General features: G+C 38.0%; 6 protein-coding genes across 6 annotated transcripts; 1 reads left to right on the plus strand and 5 right to left on the minus strand.

The window, feature by feature from the left end:
- Positions 1 to 381: 381 nt before the first annotated feature.
- RO3G_02980 (uncharacterized protein) lies at positions 382 to 4896 on the minus strand (the record flags this gene model as incomplete). Its single annotated transcript, XM_067657571.1, has 4 exons — positions 382 to 2954; positions 3006 to 4416; positions 4494 to 4688; positions 4729 to 4896. The coding sequence occupies 4 exons, from the start codon at positions 4894 to 4896 to the stop codon at positions 382 to 384; spliced, it is 4347 nt and encodes a 1448-aa protein (XP_067513672.1).
- Positions 4897 to 5587: 691 nt separating this feature from the next.
- RO3G_02981 (uncharacterized protein) lies at positions 5588 to 7520 on the minus strand (the record flags this gene model as incomplete). Its single annotated transcript, XM_067657572.1, has 4 exons — positions 5588 to 6930; positions 6979 to 7141; positions 7187 to 7390; positions 7434 to 7520. 4 exons carry the CDS (start codon positions 7518 to 7520, stop codon positions 5588 to 5590), a joined length of 1797 nt encoding a protein of 598 aa, XP_067513673.1.
- Positions 7521 to 8899: 1379 nt separating this feature from the next.
- On the minus strand, positions 8900 to 9214 carry RO3G_02982 (uncharacterized protein; the record flags this gene model as incomplete). Its single annotated transcript, XM_067657573.1, has 2 exons — positions 8900 to 9126; positions 9178 to 9214. The coding sequence occupies 2 exons, from the start codon at positions 9212 to 9214 to the stop codon at positions 8900 to 8902; spliced, it is 264 nt and encodes an 87-aa protein (XP_067513674.1).
- A 1362-nt stretch (positions 9215 to 10576) lies between these two features.
- Positions 10577 to 11834, plus strand: RO3G_02983 (uncharacterized protein; the record flags this gene model as incomplete). Its single annotated transcript, XM_067657574.1, has 6 exons — positions 10577 to 10617; positions 10666 to 10842; positions 11030 to 11159; positions 11212 to 11375; positions 11431 to 11661; positions 11717 to 11834. The coding sequence occupies 6 exons, from the start codon at positions 10577 to 10579 to the stop codon at positions 11832 to 11834; spliced, it is 861 nt and encodes a 286-aa protein (XP_067513675.1).
- A 348-nt stretch (positions 11835 to 12182) lies between these two features.
- On the minus strand, positions 12183 to 13952 carry RO3G_02984 (uncharacterized protein; the record flags this gene model as incomplete). The annotated part of the gene is made up of 2 exons (XM_067657575.1): positions 12183 to 13817; positions 13875 to 13952. The coding sequence occupies 2 exons, from the start codon at positions 13950 to 13952 to the stop codon at positions 12183 to 12185; spliced, it is 1713 nt and encodes a 570-aa protein (XP_067513676.1).
- Positions 13953 to 14942: 990 nt separating this feature from the next.
- On the minus strand, positions 14943 to 16114 carry RO3G_02985 (uncharacterized protein; the record flags this gene model as incomplete). Its single annotated transcript, XM_067657576.1, has 6 exons — positions 14943 to 14966; positions 15166 to 15275; positions 15409 to 15528; positions 15588 to 15633; positions 15701 to 15967; positions 16052 to 16114. The coding sequence occupies 6 exons, from the start codon at positions 16112 to 16114 to the stop codon at positions 14943 to 14945; spliced, it is 630 nt and encodes a 209-aa protein (XP_067513677.1).
- Between the last annotated feature and the right edge of the window lie 602 nt (positions 16115 to 16716).

The following is a 16716-nucleotide window of genomic DNA, read 5'->3' on the forward strand; positions in this document are numbered from 1 at the left end:
TTTTTTTTTTTTTTCTTACATCTCTTGTCACACAAAATGCAAGCAATCTTTAATGCAAGCTTATTACGTAAAATGGTTCAGCCAATGAATTCATGCTCTAAGATCAAGTTGTGATTCTCATTTCTCTTTTTTTTTTTTCATTTTATAAGACAAAGCACATTTAGAAATCAAGTCAGTGTTCTCTCTCTCTCTCTGTGTGTGTGTGCATATCAACTTTTTGGTTGTGATTGTTAAATTCTTTGCAAAAAATACTCAATCATTTTTCTTACTGAAAAGCAATAAAACAAGACAAGTGTTATTTAGTATTATATTGTATAACTTTTATAAAAGACTACGTGTATTAATGTACAAAAGGATAACGGATGTATATAACGGTAAGAATTAACGCCTTCCTTTTCGTCTAAGATAAATCATGCCCAAAAAGACAAAGGTATTAAACGCAAAAAAGGCAATCAAGATACCAAAATTTCTCCACTTGTGTGCAGCGTTCCATCCCATTCCAGTTTCGTAAAATTCAGGACCAGATTTGTAAGTACAATAACCGCAGAATTCAGGTTGAACAGCATCAGGGTTGGCGATGTAACCTGTAGAATAGGACATGAACCTGGCTGTATATTCACCACAAGTCTGTCCGGGAGGAGGCAAGAACCGGACAAGGTCTGATTCTGTGCACTCTACCTTCAAATCAGCCAATTCGTTTACCGCCAGACCCTCAATATAGTAGTGGAAAGGATCAAGCCAGTACATCCATGAGCTCCAAAAGTGAGGCATGGCATAGGGTGACTGCATCAAACCACAAAAGAGGATGAGGAGTGAGACAACCAAAGGATTGATCACGGCGGCCATCGTAGGAAGTTCGGCAATAGCAGCAATCACGAAACCCAAAGTGACAGCCCAGCAGACAAGGACAACAAAGGTAATGTAAAAATAACCACAGGCCTGAGGCGTGTTGACCATACCTGCCGTCCAGTAAAAGCCACACATGTAAGCAGCTGCAAAAAAGATGATGTAGGGCAACTCACTACAATTAGCAGAGATACCAACGGGCACCCACCCATAGTATCTTGACGCATATTCGCGACGAAAGTAGATACGTTCGACCATGAATTTCGGCTGAGCCATGATAATCATGACCATGGCCATAATAAAGGTACTAAAGAGAGCAAAGACCTTGTAGAGCATGTCTGAGGACGAATTACCCAATTTCCAAAAGGTGAAGCCAGTGATCAGGGAGGTAAACATCAAGTTTCTGAAACGCCCAATGTTATATTCGGGTGTACGCCAATAGGCCAGTGACATACGGGTAAGAACAAGTCGTAGTTGAGTACCAAAGGATGTCGCATAGGTGTGTGCTATTCTGGTCGGGTTCTTATCCGCCGTTCGATCGATCTCGTCCAGTTCAGCGTCCAAAGCCTTTGCCTCTTTTGAGTTTGCCCAAACGTCGGCCCAGTCCTGAGTGGCTTTACCAGCCGTGCCTGCACCGACAACTTCCAGAATGTATTCAGCAGGATTGGCATTAGGTGTACAGATAGGCCCTCCGTTTCGCTCAAAGTAATCAATCATCGTACGTGAATCTTTTCCGATCTCACCGTGATAAGCTGTACGACCGCCACGGACGAGCAGCAGCAAATGATCAAAGTGTTCAAATAGGATAGCAGAGGGTTGGTGAATGGTACAAAGCACAGGCCATCCGGCATCAGCCAACTTGCGAATGAAGCGAATGATGTTGTACGAACTTTGAGCATCTAAACCCGAGGTGGGTTCATCCAAAAAGAGCAGCTGAGGTTTGCCAACTAATTCCATACCAATCGTCAATCTCTTTCGCTCCTCGACCGAGATACCGAATCCAGAACCGACGTCACCAATCTGCGCATCGCCAATATCTTCCATTTCAAGCAACTGAATGATCTGTTCCACATACTCATACTTTTCTTCTTGTGAGACCTCACGCGGTTGACGCAAACTGGCCGAGAAGCGAAGCGCTTCACGTACTGTGACTTTGGGTTGATGGATATCCATTTGCTCACAGTACCCCGTAATACGCTCAAAGTCATTCATCAAGGCTTCGCCGTTCAAGTAGACACTGCCCTCCACTTTACCAATCGTCTTTCGACGGGCGAGGACATCCAAAAGGGTCGTCTTGCCTGCACCAGAGGATCCCATCAGAGCAGTCAGATGTCCCGGTCTGACAATACCACCGATATCATTCAAGAGCTGAAGTGTGCCACCTTGAAAGGGCACGGTGTAATTGATGTGCTGCCAAGAAAAGGTGGTACCTGTCGAGATCTTGTCCATTTGGGCCATCTTTTGCTGAAGTCGACGACGTTCTTCCTCTTCCTCCACCGTACGTGGTCTAGGTGCCTTTCCTGGCAAATACAGTCTTGTCAGAGAGGCCGCCTTGCTCATCCCACCCCACTCCATCGCCAAGGCCGTCAAGAGGGTGAAGAATAAAAAGAAGGCGACGACCACAATGAAATCAGGTGCCCACAGCTGCCAAGGTTTGTAGTCCAGGGCCTCGATCAAGTAGTCGTCACCCAACACATTGGGATTTCCGGATGTACCGCCTTGCATCGTACAGACCTTATAATTCCAATCATCGTATCCAGGTCCCGAGGGGATCGCGTTGGTCTCACACGAGTAGACTTGACCATGCATCTCGTTGGACAAGAGAGCCTTGTAAGCATACGCAATAGGGTTAATGTAATAGATCCAAAAGAGCCAAGGATGCATCTTTTTGTAAGGAATTGTGTATCCGGTATAGGATGTCAGTGCGATCAGTAAGACACCTGTGATTTGTGTGGCAAGGAAAAAATCAGACATGACGGCTCCAAAGAATCGAAAGAAGCCATTCATGCACATGTTGATAAAGAAGAGGACAATGAAAAATGTAAAGAATCTTCCAGCAGATAAGTTGAGACCCATCATGAAATAAGAACAGATTTCAAACAATAATACTAGAAAAAAAATAAATAAATAAATATTTTCAATAATCCTCTTAAACGTACCTTGAGCAATAGCATAAGGAATATCCATGATGACTTGAGCAACATAAAAAGCAGAAGGTCTATAAAGTGCATATTGTTTATGCTTTTCAAGGATAGGTCGACCTGTCAAGAATCGTACCAATTCGGATTGAGAGATGAAGGCATTGAAGAGAACAGCAAAGAAGAGAGCACCACCACGAGAGAAGGCACCTGCGGCAGTGAGTGGGATTCGAAAGAAACAGGAAGCGGTGATTAGTGACTGGATAAGGATGGTACCATACCGGGAGATCAGGGCCTCTCTATCTTTGATCAACAAATGATATTGGCGAATTGTAAGGGCTTTGACCTGTTGATAAAAGGAGGCAATGTAGGGTGATTGTTTGGATGCTCTCTTTTGATGTTCTTGACGAACGGCATCTTCAAATTCAGCAGCCTTGTCTTCTCGTTGGACTAGGTCCTTGTAATCATTAAAATCACGAAGCATGTCTTGGTAAATGTCGGATTGAAAATAACGTTCTTGAAACTCAGTAGCGTGCTTGGGTGCCATCTGTTCAAAGCCTGGACGAAATTCACGTTCAAGAGGATTACACAGACCAGTAAGGAAATCAGGTGTTGACTTGCGCGGTGGACAATAGAAACCTAAAGACTCAAAGTAGGGTTTGGCTGCCTTGACGGGACCGAAAAAGATGCAGTGACCTTCATCCAAGACGAGCACCTTATCAAACACGTTGTAGATACTGTTGGAAGCCTGATAGAGTGTAGCGATTGTAGTTGTCTGAAAGATGTCGGTCATGATTCGAAGTGAACGCACATAGTCCAAAGCAGAGGCAGCATCCAAACCACGTGTTGAACAGTCCCAACAGTTGATGGTACTGTGCGTCGTCATTTGCTCAGCAATCGATAATCGCTTACGTTCTCCGCCCGAAAGACCGCGAAGGAAGGCGTTGCCGACCATTGTGTCCATCTGCTTGGTCAACCCGAGCATGTTGCCTAACAAATAAAGCACACGATCCACAAAATCGGCTTTGCTTTGTTCCGGTAGACGTTTGCCCGGTGCCTTGGTTCTAAGTGCAAATTGAAGGGTTTGCTTGGCTGTCAAGGTTGGGTAGTGCTGATCTTCTTCTTCATTGTAGCATACTTGGCCCTGGTAACGCTGAGAGAATAAATCTGGATCGATCCCACCATAGCTTACAACGCCATCAATTTTTGTAAAAGATCCACGCATGTTGGCAATCACCTTAAGAAATGAACTACAACCAGCTCCAGGACGGCCCAGGACAAGTAACATCTCACCATCTCGACAGCATCCTGTCAAGTTATCCAAAATCACTTTGGTACTTGAGTTATTCTTCTTGAATATCTTCCAAAATTTTAAAACATACATGATGCTACTGTAGACCGTTGGGATCGTAAACGCATCAGCACCAAGTCCCTATAATCATCAACAGATCCGTTTGTCACTGCGCTCTTTTTTTTTTTTTTTTTTTTTTTTTTTTTTTTTTTTAATACCTCAACGTGAAGATTTTCCCACAAGACACCTAAGTGCTTACGCTTTTTACCATTCGCATCCAGTTCTTGAGACATACCATGCAAGAATTCACTAAGGTTAAATTCATCCGTTTGTCCTAATTCCAGCTTTGAGGGCGATGTCTTTTGACTGAGTGCAGACAGTTCACGCCGAAGTTCCTCGTATTGAATTTTAGCCTTTAAGTTACACATTAAGTATGCAATTCGATCATTTTACTGTTCGGTTTATACCTTCAACATTGACTTGATCCACTTCTTGCTCACCATATGTCTCTCGGCGACCAATAGGTATATATTGATCAAGTGTACTTGTGGATGAAGCTTCAATTACTTTTTGAAACTCAATCCGTTCTGGGTCAATTTCCAAATCGTATTTTTCCTCCATAAAGAGTTTGGGAAAAAAGTAAAGAAAAAAAAAAAAAAAAAACTTGCGATGGAGCTATTTTATATCTTTTTTTTTATTTTTTTTTTTTTTTTTTTTTTTTTTTTTTTGCACGCGAGTGTGTGTGTGTTTATCCTTAGGGCCGTAAATGATCTTATTTTTCATTCTTTTAAAGAAATTGAAATCTACTTCTTTTTACTTTAAATCTATTCATATAATCAACATTATCTATTGGGATTTGATCTATTTCTTCTTTACAGATTTAATACATCTTTGAATGGATCGGTGTGCAACGGCAATAATTTGTCCGATGTCCGTTAAAAAAAATCAAAAATTTCTTATCAGCTGTATTTTCCTGATTCCCTTTTGTAGCAGGGTTAAGATTGATGTGGGACGATGATGATTACTATTATTTTTTGTCTTTTTTTTTTTTCGCTCAGCAATTTTTTATAATCTAAAAAAAAAGATTGTATGTCAAAACAAAACAAATTTTTTTTATTAAGGGAATATATAAATTTGAAAAAGTGGGTAGTTGAATACTATTAACAAGTTTCTCCAAAAGAGAGAGAATATATATATAAGTGTGTATGTATAAATATGAAAAAGGATGGTGTATGTATAGAGAAGGAGGAGTGGCATGTTGAATACAAAAGTTTAGCTCTCTTTCTCTTTCTCTCTTTCTCTTTTTTTTTCTTTAACGAGCAACACTGGATTGTAATAATTTACGAGATATTTCACCATCAATTTCTAAGTCAAATAGTCTCCAGATACCATTTTCATCTTGGAAATCATTGTGAACAATATTAATCAAATAATAATTATTGGTTACATCCAAGATCAATTCAGCCGATTCACTCTCACGTTCATAGATACGAGCCCATCTACTCCAAAGTTCAAAGGCCTCATCCTTCCAAGCCATAAAGGCAATTGCCTCTACGATCGTAGGTTGGATGATTTCTTTACCAGGAAAGACACCCCAAGTGACGGCGTTAGGTTCATCACTTTGTGTGTTGGTACGTAAATCGCCTTGTTTGTTGACAGCATAATAAGTGACTTGTGGGTCTTTGTCGATCTTTGCGATCAATTCGGGTAATTTATCGGGTGAGACAAAGAATTCGAGGTAGGCCTTTTGATAAACATAGCCATTTTTGGGTCCCCAGCCATAGACAGAATGAGAACTTTTGACCCCGTTCACAGCAGGTTGAGAATTGATTGTCAGATAACCAAGGAGATTGATGGCAGACAAGCGCTGACGAATGATTTCAGTTTCCGCATCCAACTGTTGAGAACTCCAAGGGATACCCGCAATCTCTCCTTTACAATAACGAGCAAAGGTAGAAGCGATATCATCCGCACTCTTTGGTGTACCCCACATCTTGATGCACTGTTCAACAGGATAACGCAAGTTGATACCCCAACCATCCAATTCACCAAAGGCAGGAGAACGAGAGTCACCCCATCGACCATTGGGAAATTCATCCCAAGTCTCGGTACGTTGAATATAACTCTTTGTACGATTCTTCCAAAAGATCGGTCGTACATTTTCCTTGGCACGTTTGTTATTTAATGAAGGAGACCATGGCAAAGGCTTGATGTTTTCAATAGGAGCGACCAACTCAAGACGTTCCAAGACCAAGCGTGAGGATCTTTCGAGGTTGAAAGTATAGAGATGGAAACCGTTGATACCCTCTTGTCGGAATCGCTTGATGAAGTCCACGGTGAGATTGATACCATATTCTTTAACGGCCGTATCATCTTCTTTAATGGATTCAAGCTCATCCCAAATCTTTTGAGGTACAAAATTATCATTGAATGCAATCACACGTTTCAAACCACTGTAATTTTGAATAGGAAACACACCAGGTAAAATAGGGCATTCGATACCAATAGCACGAGCCTTGTGATAAAAGGTAATAAAGGCTTCAATATCAAAAAAGAGTTGAGTTACAACAAGATCAGCACCTGCATCCACCTTTTCCTTTAGTCTCAATAAATCATCTTCTTTATCAGGATTATCGATATGACCTTCAGGATGACCTATTCTTTAAGGTTAGAAATAGTCTATAAAATAAAGAAAACACGAACCTGCAACAGCAATACAAAAGTAATCACCATATTTTTGACGAATATAACGAACAAGATCAACAGCATGTTCAAATCCACTTTCACAAGATTCCCAATTAGCTTGACCTTTGGGAGGATCACCACGTAAAGCCAAAATGTTTTGACATCCACATTTTTTAGCAGCCTACAAAATAAGTAAAAAGAAGAAGCAAATTGTTGATGTATTTACTTCTAATGCGTCATCAATTTGTTGGACAGGCATATTTGTACATGTCAAATGCATCATTGTTTCTAAACCATAAACAGATTGTGCAGTAGCAACAATCTCAGTTGTCAAATCAGCAGATGTACCACCAGCACCCCAAGTAACGTCAACGAATTCAGGGCCATAACGTTGCATTCTTTCCATACGATCATACAAGTTTTGAACACCCTAAAATAAATTAGGATCTATCAATCCCATTGTTTTATTGTACCTGAGGTGTCTTTGGAGGAAAATATTCAAAGGACCAAAATGAACGTCCTTCTTGTTCAGCTCTCTTAATCTTATCAATCACCTTCATCTAATCGACTTTCAAAAGGGAAAAAAATTAAAAAAAGAAAGAAAGGGTTGAATTGACTTGATCTTTAAATAAGCAAGAGATTGAGTTGTACAAAAAGAGAGAATCATTGGCTCTTTTGCATCCAATCACAAGTCGTCATCTCATCTGTCCTTATTTTCTATAACCCTATTCAGTAAAAGAAAAAAAATCAATGAGTGAGTGACAGTTGTTGATGATGGCCAAGTACAAATTATACTATTCTCTAAGCTTCAATGGTTGTAAATGAGAATAAAAAAACAAAAAGGGATTAAAGTAGGATGAATAACCTCTGACAGATGTCCAAGTGAAGATCTTTAATTATTATTGGGCAACTTTGTTATTTGCAACATCGCTGATAACCAATCTGAATTCATGCTAATATAATCATCTCCGATCTATTTTTATTTTTTTATAGCAAAAAACGATAGAATTCCTAAAGACAATGAAATAATAATAATAAAAAAGAATGCTTGTTTATTCATTTTACTTGTATACGCTTATTCTTATCATCCAGTAATATAAATCAGTGGAAATGACTGGATTTAGATGGCTGTAACACATTATCTTTTTACTTAATGCCGACGCATATCTCAATGATTAAATATGGCCCTGGATTCATTTCGAGCCAATCAAACTTGGATTTCATTTCGTCATTTTATTTTCTACTTTATATACCACACAGTACATCTCTTTCATTTTGAGAAAGATCTGTAACACATACAGAGACGTGGCATGCTGTGATTTCTTGAAGAGAGATCGTTTTCCCTAATTAGGAAATTTCCTTATTTGAAATATGCTTTTGCTTTAAAAACCTGTAATTTCTTGTTTTTTTTTTAAAAAAAAAAGGACTGAAACTATAGTGATTAATGGAAAATGATATTTTGTTACAAGTACACAATATAGAATTCATTTGATTATACAAATTACAATAAAGATGAGTATTTTTTTATTCTAAAAACCCTTTAGTCAAGAACGAATCATCTTTTAAAATTACACTATTTTATAATACTGAAATGAATACTCAAAAGATACAAATTGTATTTTTTTTTTTTTCGCTTGGAATAAAAGCAAATGCGCACTTGTTGGTGTTATGTATGCCTATGATCGCTATTTACTGCTCATATATTGGCCAATTGTATTAATGCAAACTTATCCAAAACCTGATACTGCAATTATTACAAACTCAGCTTATTTTTAACAGTAGTGTTATCATGAATACTATATGAGATCGAGTAATGTTGGTATCAATATATCAGATTCCTCATTATTTTGATTAATACAAGATTCAAAACAGAATTAATACAAGAGAAGGGATAGTTTCATAATAAAGTCAATAAAGCATTCTACAAATAAGTTTTATTCTAAGATTCAAAGCTCTTTTCCCAAAATCCTGTTCCTTTATCCAATTCTATATTTTTTTGCTTCTTCATAGATCTTATAGCTGCTTTAAATCCAGGATAAAGTTGAGACAGATTCATTTTCCACCAATTACGATTGTATTCCATTTGACGATCATAGGCCTTATTCAGGAAATCTTTGTAAAACATCGACATTGCCTCTGCTGTCACTTCTTTTCCATTCATTTTTACTATTCAGAAAAAAAAATTAGCTTGTGTTTGAAATGCGTTTGTATCGTTACATTCTTCTTCATAATCAGCTTTTGCTTTAATAAACATTGAATTATTTTCATACCAAAATTTATGATTAAATTCGTCTACTCTTTCACATGATTCTCTCCATTCCTTTTCCTATGTTTTCATTTTCAGTTAAAGTTGATTCATTAGATCAAATGCTTACTTCTTTAGTTTCATTGGGTAATACATAATATTTGACAGGCCGTAAATTAGAAATAGGATCAGGTGTCCCAATCATATCTGCTGCTACTGGTTTTAATAAAAGATCTCGGCTGTGATGTGCTCTATTTTCTAAAGTTTTCAATAAATAAGTACATGTGTTATAGCTAAGCACTGTTTATTTACTTTGTATAGATGCATTAGATATAGTACGTCGAGAAATAAAATGAGACGACTTTGAAGAATGCTATAAATGAACATGTCAATATTTTTTTTTCATGTGTATTGTTTTTAAATTACTTTGATGAGTAGTGACATTATATACAATAAACCTTTTCTCCAGGGTACGAACAAAAAAAAAAAAAAGAAAACCACATCCATATTTTTAAACTCATCATTCTTTCGGAAACCTAAACTTGAGCTTCACAAATAGAATCTCTTTATGCAAGTGCACGATTAACCATCATAGGCAATAGACATAATTGGGTAAAGAAGTATTAAAAATACTAATCTAGTTCCTTTTTTTTTTATTTTCTTTTTCTTTTTTGGACGACTACAAAAGTGTTTGAGCTGTCATTGAAACCGTGTGTCACCCAAGACAGCGCATGTGTATGAGCAAATAACAAAGTATGCGTTCACAAAACTTTTTTTTTTTTTTTTTTTTTTTTTTTTTTTTTTTTTTTTTTTTTTCCCCCCCCTTTTTCTTAAACTTTTTTAAAAAAAAAAAACCCCCCTTAAAAAGGGGAAAACCAGGCCCCGGAGGTCCCTTTAGTTCTGGTTCCAAAGGCTTTTTTGGAAAAAAAAGTGGGTGTTTTTCAAAAAAGGCCTTTTTTTGGGGGGGAATTTGAAAGGGGTTCCAAATAAAAAACTTTCCTTTTTTTAGGTTTTGGGGGAAACCACCCCCCAATTTTGAGGCCGGAAAAACTTGTAAAATTTTTTAAAGGTTTTGAAAAAAAATCGCCAGGGGAATTTCAGCCGGCATGGAAGGAAAAGGGGGAACCCTAGGCTTCCCCCACCTGGAATTGGTAACAAATTTTTTCCCGCCCCGAAACTTTTCAAAACTTTGGTTGGAGGCCGGAAAATATTTGGCCGGGGGAATCCTTAACCGTGGGTTTTTTGGCAGGCTTAAACCTTCTTTTATAAAAAGCTAATGAAGCTAATGCTGCCTACTTTCACTCTGTTTCAACTGAAAGCGATCTTCCTTTTCGTCCCTTCTTGAAGGCACTTGAAGGTGAAGATGAATTTATGTCCCTTGAAGCTTCTAAATTATTGACTCTTCTTGCTTGGTAACATCAAATGCTTTGAAATACAAAATTGCTTACACATCAATTTAGCTCTGCTCCTGAACCATCTTCTATTGTTGATCTTTCAACTTTATATCAGTGGATTACAGAAAAATTAACAAGTCATCAAAATGAAGTAGTAGAATTAGTCATTCAAGAATTAGAATCCTTGTTGCGTATTAGTAACTATCGATTGCCTATTTGGAATACTCAAAACACCATTAAAGAGTAAGCAAGCGTATGTTTATATATGAGATAAAGTATACTGATATCCTAACGTGCAGGTTGGTACATCATCTTTCTATTAATAAGACTTCTTCAACTCCACAGATTCAATATCAAATCATCTTTTGCTTATGGCTTCTTACTTTTGAAAAGGATATTGCTGCCCAAATCAACGAGTAAATTAATATAGCACGGATTATGTGGAATATGTATATGCTAATGATACAAACAGAAAATATGATATTATTCCTTTGTTGGTAGAAATAGCTAAATCTGCAGTTAAAGAAAAAGTCATTCGTGTTTCTATTGCCACTTTAAGAGTAAGCAACCGAAGAAAGAGATTTTTATCTTGTTACTCATTTGATCTCTTAGAATCTTGTCGAAAAGGCACCTGCTCAGAACTTGGCTGCTATGTTGGTCTCCAAGTTATTGCCTTTTACAGAAAACTTGAGTGCTCGTAAATGGTCAGATCCTGATATCTTGGAAGACATTGACTTTGTTAAAGAAAGATTGCAGGAGGATTTTCAAAGCCTTACGTAAATATTTTTTTTATTTTTTTTATACATGCTGCTCACAGTTGCATTGTTTTAGTACATTTGAACAATACGCGTCTGAAATAGAGACTGGCAAGTTAGAATGGTCACCACCTCATAAGTCAGATGTGTTTTGGAAAGAAAATGCGCACAAACTGGAAGAACACAACTATCAACTCCTTCGATCTCTTGCCCGTTTATTGAGTACTTCCAACAGTACTCTGGTTTTGTCTGTTGGTGCAAGTGATGTTGGTTACTATATTAAATTTGCTTCCAAGGGAGGAAAAAAGTAAGTTTTTAGAATAGTGTATAAAAGGAGAGATTAGCATTAATCTAGTTTGTAGGATCTTGGAAGAGATTGGTGCAAAGAGACGTATTATGGAATTAATGACACATGAGGATCAAGAAGTCAGATACCAGGCCTTATTGGCTGTACAAAAATACATGCATCAAACTTGGTAAGAGGGATGCTATCACTTGAAAAAATAAAAAGAGGTCTCTTCCCCTTTTTGATTGTTTAAGCTACAATCTGTCTTTTATTACAATGTGAACAGTGAGAGTATGATTATAACCAGATTTTATCTCCTAGAATGTGCTTTCCAGATCAATAAGGCACAAATTATAGTTTAAAAAAAAAGAATTAGAGCTTATGAACTTAGATGGACATGCAACATTTTTTGTATCTTTTTTTCTTTCTTTTTTAATTATAAAAAAAAGGTAAAATAATTCTATTTTGCCTGTAACATGCTGATTAAAGATGCTTGTGATTTCATAATCTATAAAAAAAAGTAAAATTAATATCATCTTTTTTTAATCACTAGTTCTATTTACCTCCAATGCTTGCTTGACTTCCAAATGGCGACGAGCAGCGTCTAACCAATCGAGAGCCAATCGCTTAGGCCAGCCGGTCAATTGATTGATTTCTCTAGTGGCGCTTTCCAAATCTTTTTCGGTATGAAGATAATGTTCAGCACGAGCCAATCTTGATTCAACATCATCACCAGCAACAAGACCCTTCTTTCTAAACATCAAGCTGCTCAAGACGATTGATAAAAGATGAGAGATCATGGAAGAATCTTCTTCAGGTATCAGGGCTGCACGACGCACTTCACGTGCAACGATTTCAAAGCGTTCAGAGAGCTGTGCCAAAGAGGTAATACCGTATTGAGCCACATGCTTTTGGATACTAGAAGCGACTAATTGAAGCAATTCATCACTTTGACGTTCACCCAATTTGGCAAAGGGTGTCTTGACGCTTAATTTTTTAATGGCCTCCAATTCCAATTCAAACTGTGTTTGCTGACCAGAGAGGGCAGCCTTCTTGAGGGCATCAATGGCTACGATCAGTTGGTGTGCCTTGCGGTTGTCGTCCAATAGTTCTGCATCAGCTTGAGCAAGTGATTCAAGTTCGCCTTGCTTGGTAACGATCAAATCAATTTGAGACAAGCGACCACCACGCTCGCTTTCGACTTGGTGCTTGACTTGCTCAACGTAATTAGCTTGAATCTCGATCGCCTTCTCCTTCAGTTCGCTTTCGAGCTCGTTCAAGCGTTGCTGACGTTGGGCAGCTAATTCTTTGGCATGGATATCCAATAATTCCTGCTCTGCTTCAGCCTTCTGCACAGCAATTTCAGATTCAATCGTGTTCACATATTTCTTCACACGCTCCTCTGACTTGGCCTGATGGGCCTTGGTCTTTTCCAATATTTCGCCACGGTGAGTCTCAACACGTTCAGAGACAACATTCAATTTCTTTTCAAGCGTCTCAATCTCTTCCCGGGCCTTGCGTTCTTCACTTTCAATCAACTTGAAAGCCTTATCAAGTGATTCGACGTCGCGTGTGGCCAAATCGGCTAATCGTTTAGCATAGCCTTGCATGCCGGCTTCATTCAAGACCTCAACAAGGCCTTCAACTGTCTTGGCAAACGCATTCACACATTCTTGCTCAGACTTGACAAATGTCGGTGTGGGTTGATTCTCGGTGGTGTGAATCACATTGGCAAAGAGTGCTTCGCGTTTGAATTTTCTACGTCTAGCTGAAGGTGCAGGGCCAGAACCGGGTGTGGTGGGAGGTTCCTTTTCTCCCTTAAGTTGAGCAATCGCATCCGAAACATATTCGTACCAATCTTGAGCTGACTCCTTGGTCTGGCTGGCATAGCGTTTGGCTTTATCCGCGTGTGTACTTGCTTGCTGCTTTATGTCGCTGGCTTGTTGATAGTATTGTCGAAATCGCTCGTCATCGGCCCAGTCCTCCAAGGTATCCAATAACTTTTCGCCACCGGGGACATAGGTCGTGTAAGTGTCGTAAAATGCTTCGTTTTTAAGAGCCAAGTAGGTTGCTCCAGAGTAGGCTGTGGCAGAAAGAACGGTGAGCCAGACTAATTTCTTTCCGATGGATGAACTTTTGTTGGTGGTTTCTTCAACTGTAGAATAGAATCTTTTTGACTATAATAAAGTAAGATTTCTTTTTGTTGAGTGATTGAAATTATATAATGATCTTACAGCAGCCAAACGTGCATTTGTTCTAGAGGCAGCTGCTAAGCATGCTGTTGCACGAAGTCTAGAGGCACTTCTCAACATGATGGATAAACTAAAAGTTTTTTTTGTGTATGTGGACGAAGCTTTTTTTTTTCAAACACCAGGGCAAATCAAATTAAACTCCGAGTTTGCTAAAACAGCCAAAGAAAGTTTGAATACCCTTTGATCGTCTTTAATGATGACGCAAAATGATTTAATGACCGATTCGAACAAAAATGAATTCAACACATAAAGATCATTGAAACAAGAGCGAGAACAGCTTTCCCTGATAAATGTAAATGTATCCTGATAGTGTTCATTGAGTTACGTTAAGCTAAAGAGTAAAGTAGCTTTTCCTTCATGTCTTTTTGTTTGGCACACAAATACTATTGGTGAAAAGATTTATACGCATCCAATGCAAGCGTCTATTTTTAAGCCTTTTTGCTTCCAATACTATCTTTTGCTACATACTAATTTCATATTTACAATATCGGTGTGATGTAACAATCGGATCTATTTGATTAAATACGCGATTGATCAATGACAATTATGGGAATCATTAGGCAGAGAGAATTCCTTATGATTCCATCCACGATGTGTTGCGGTTCCCTTGCAAATAAGATCATGTCAGGCCTTTGTTGAAAGGCCGTCATATTTATCTGGATGTGGGGGTTCCAAGTATTTTAAGTACTCGATAGCCGTTTCCGTTGTGACATCTATCAGAGAAAAAGAAGACAATGAGCAATGGACACAAACTAGAATGCGACCTTAAGAGGCCAATGCTATCATCGCTAGTTTGCTCATCAATACAGTTCTCTTTTCGATTGGATAAATAGGAAGCAGAGAAAAAAAGCTACTTAACCCTTTCAGTTGAAGATTTCAGAATAGCTACAGGTGCTTCGTCTTCTCAAGTGGTCAAAAAGCCTGAGTCTTGAATAGTTTGATACGTCAAACAATGACATGCATTCAAATATATATTCTTCACAACTGAATAAGCCAAGGGTTAAAAAATAATTTGAAATAGAATGACAATTGAGGATATAATAAATTCAGTTAATTGTCATGGGTCATATTTTCCTATTGAATAAGAAGCAGAAAAGGAAAATATCACTCCTCTCCTTTTTCAATGTCTTTAATGTACAATGAAGCAAAACGTTGAGATGATCATACTTTTTTTTATTGTATACATTTATTCACAATGAACTCAAGAGAATTAGGAGTGTCATGATGAGCATGAGAAAAGGTTAGAAAGTATTCCAAAATTCTATTTTTTTACAGCAGCAACAGAATGAAAAGAAACATAGCAATCCGTATGCAACAAACAGTACTTGAGTTCTTCCAAGAACTTCAAAACATCTTCTTTGCTTTCTACACCTATCAGAGGTCCTATGGAATGTATGAAACTCTTTGCTCCTTGAAGAACATCCCATGCAAAGCCTTTTGCTGTCGTTGAGTTGGTACCTAAGATTCACATTGATCTACTGTCGATATACAAAGTAGCAAAAAAAAAAAAACTTACTCATATTACAGCTTCGATGCTCTGACTGAGTGATCTTGACATCCTTGTTTTCTGAAACTAATCTTTTTAATTCTAGAGCAATCTGTGGGTTCTGTCCTCTTTGGCGACAGGCCGAATTAACTATTAAAAAATCAGTTGACATCACTCTCACTGGAGGGATCAATGGCAGTAAAACTCACAGGCGTCAATGAACTTGTAAAACGCAGACGATGGATCTTTGTTAAGCTATGAATGAATAAGTGTAAAATGAGAAAAGAGAGTATTCTGATAATATAACAAGAAAATGATCTACCACGGGCTCCGTTTCAGTTAATTGAATCATGCCTCCTGACTTTGTAACACGAACGAGTTCTCTAATAGCCATCGGCCATTCATCTTCTCGAAGAGCAGCGACCAAGAGCCTCATGTGTACGAAATCGAATGTGTTATTAGCATAAGGGAGTTTTTGGGCTACATTGCCCCGGCTAAAGGTGAACTGGTCAATCTTTAAGATCTTATTGGTTGTATCGACAATGTCACAGCCATGATAGGTACAATTGGGATAATCCGTGATCATGTCCTATAGAGTGTGTAAGAAGAAAAATAAGTTGAGGGAAGCCAGGGCTCGGCTGATAGGATCAACACCCCATTCCCTGTTACTAACCATAATCCATGAACCTGATCCACAACCCACATCAAGAACAGCGATTCCTTTTTCAAAGTCCATATTCTTCTTAACACTATTCAGCAAATTTCTTTTGATGATACAAACAAAAGGAGGAATGTTAGAGTACAGGAATCTATTCACTAATACAATGATTTGTAGTTACCCTTTATACAATTCTTTTATACTAAAGTGTTGCTAAGAAAACCAAAGACAAGTCAGTGATAAAGATGAATTTGTTATGTTTGTTTTACCCCTGTCAGTCTTCTTTGCTCCTCATCATCTTTTGGCAACCAATAAGCCGACGTCTCATCGTTATGAAACTCTCTATTTATGTTGATGGTGGTGAGGTCTCCAACACATGTAGAATCGGCCGTTGAAGTCATTTGCTCTTTTGATATCATCGTTTTACTCATCTTTCTAGGCCCTGTGCTATATTTACTGGTCTTTGGCTTAGTTTTTGCACTTTGCGATATGCTGACACAATGTCCCATAAGAAAAATGGATAACGAACCTTGTATTTAAACAAAAGAAAAGGTGTGAATATATGCAGATTAAAAAAAAAAAGAAAAGAAAATTATAAAAACGAATGATGGAATACAAAATAGATGAGCATTGTATGACTTGTTACAAGTACATTTGGATTATAGAAATTGATATTGTAG

Source organism: Rhizopus delemar, genomic scaffold (assembly GCF_000149305.1).
Source record: "Rhizopus delemar RA 99-880 supercont3.2 genomic scaffold, whole genome shotgun sequence".
In the NCBI taxonomy this organism is placed as follows: Eukaryota; Fungi; Mucoromycota; class Mucoromycetes; order Mucorales; family Rhizopodaceae; genus Rhizopus; species Rhizopus delemar.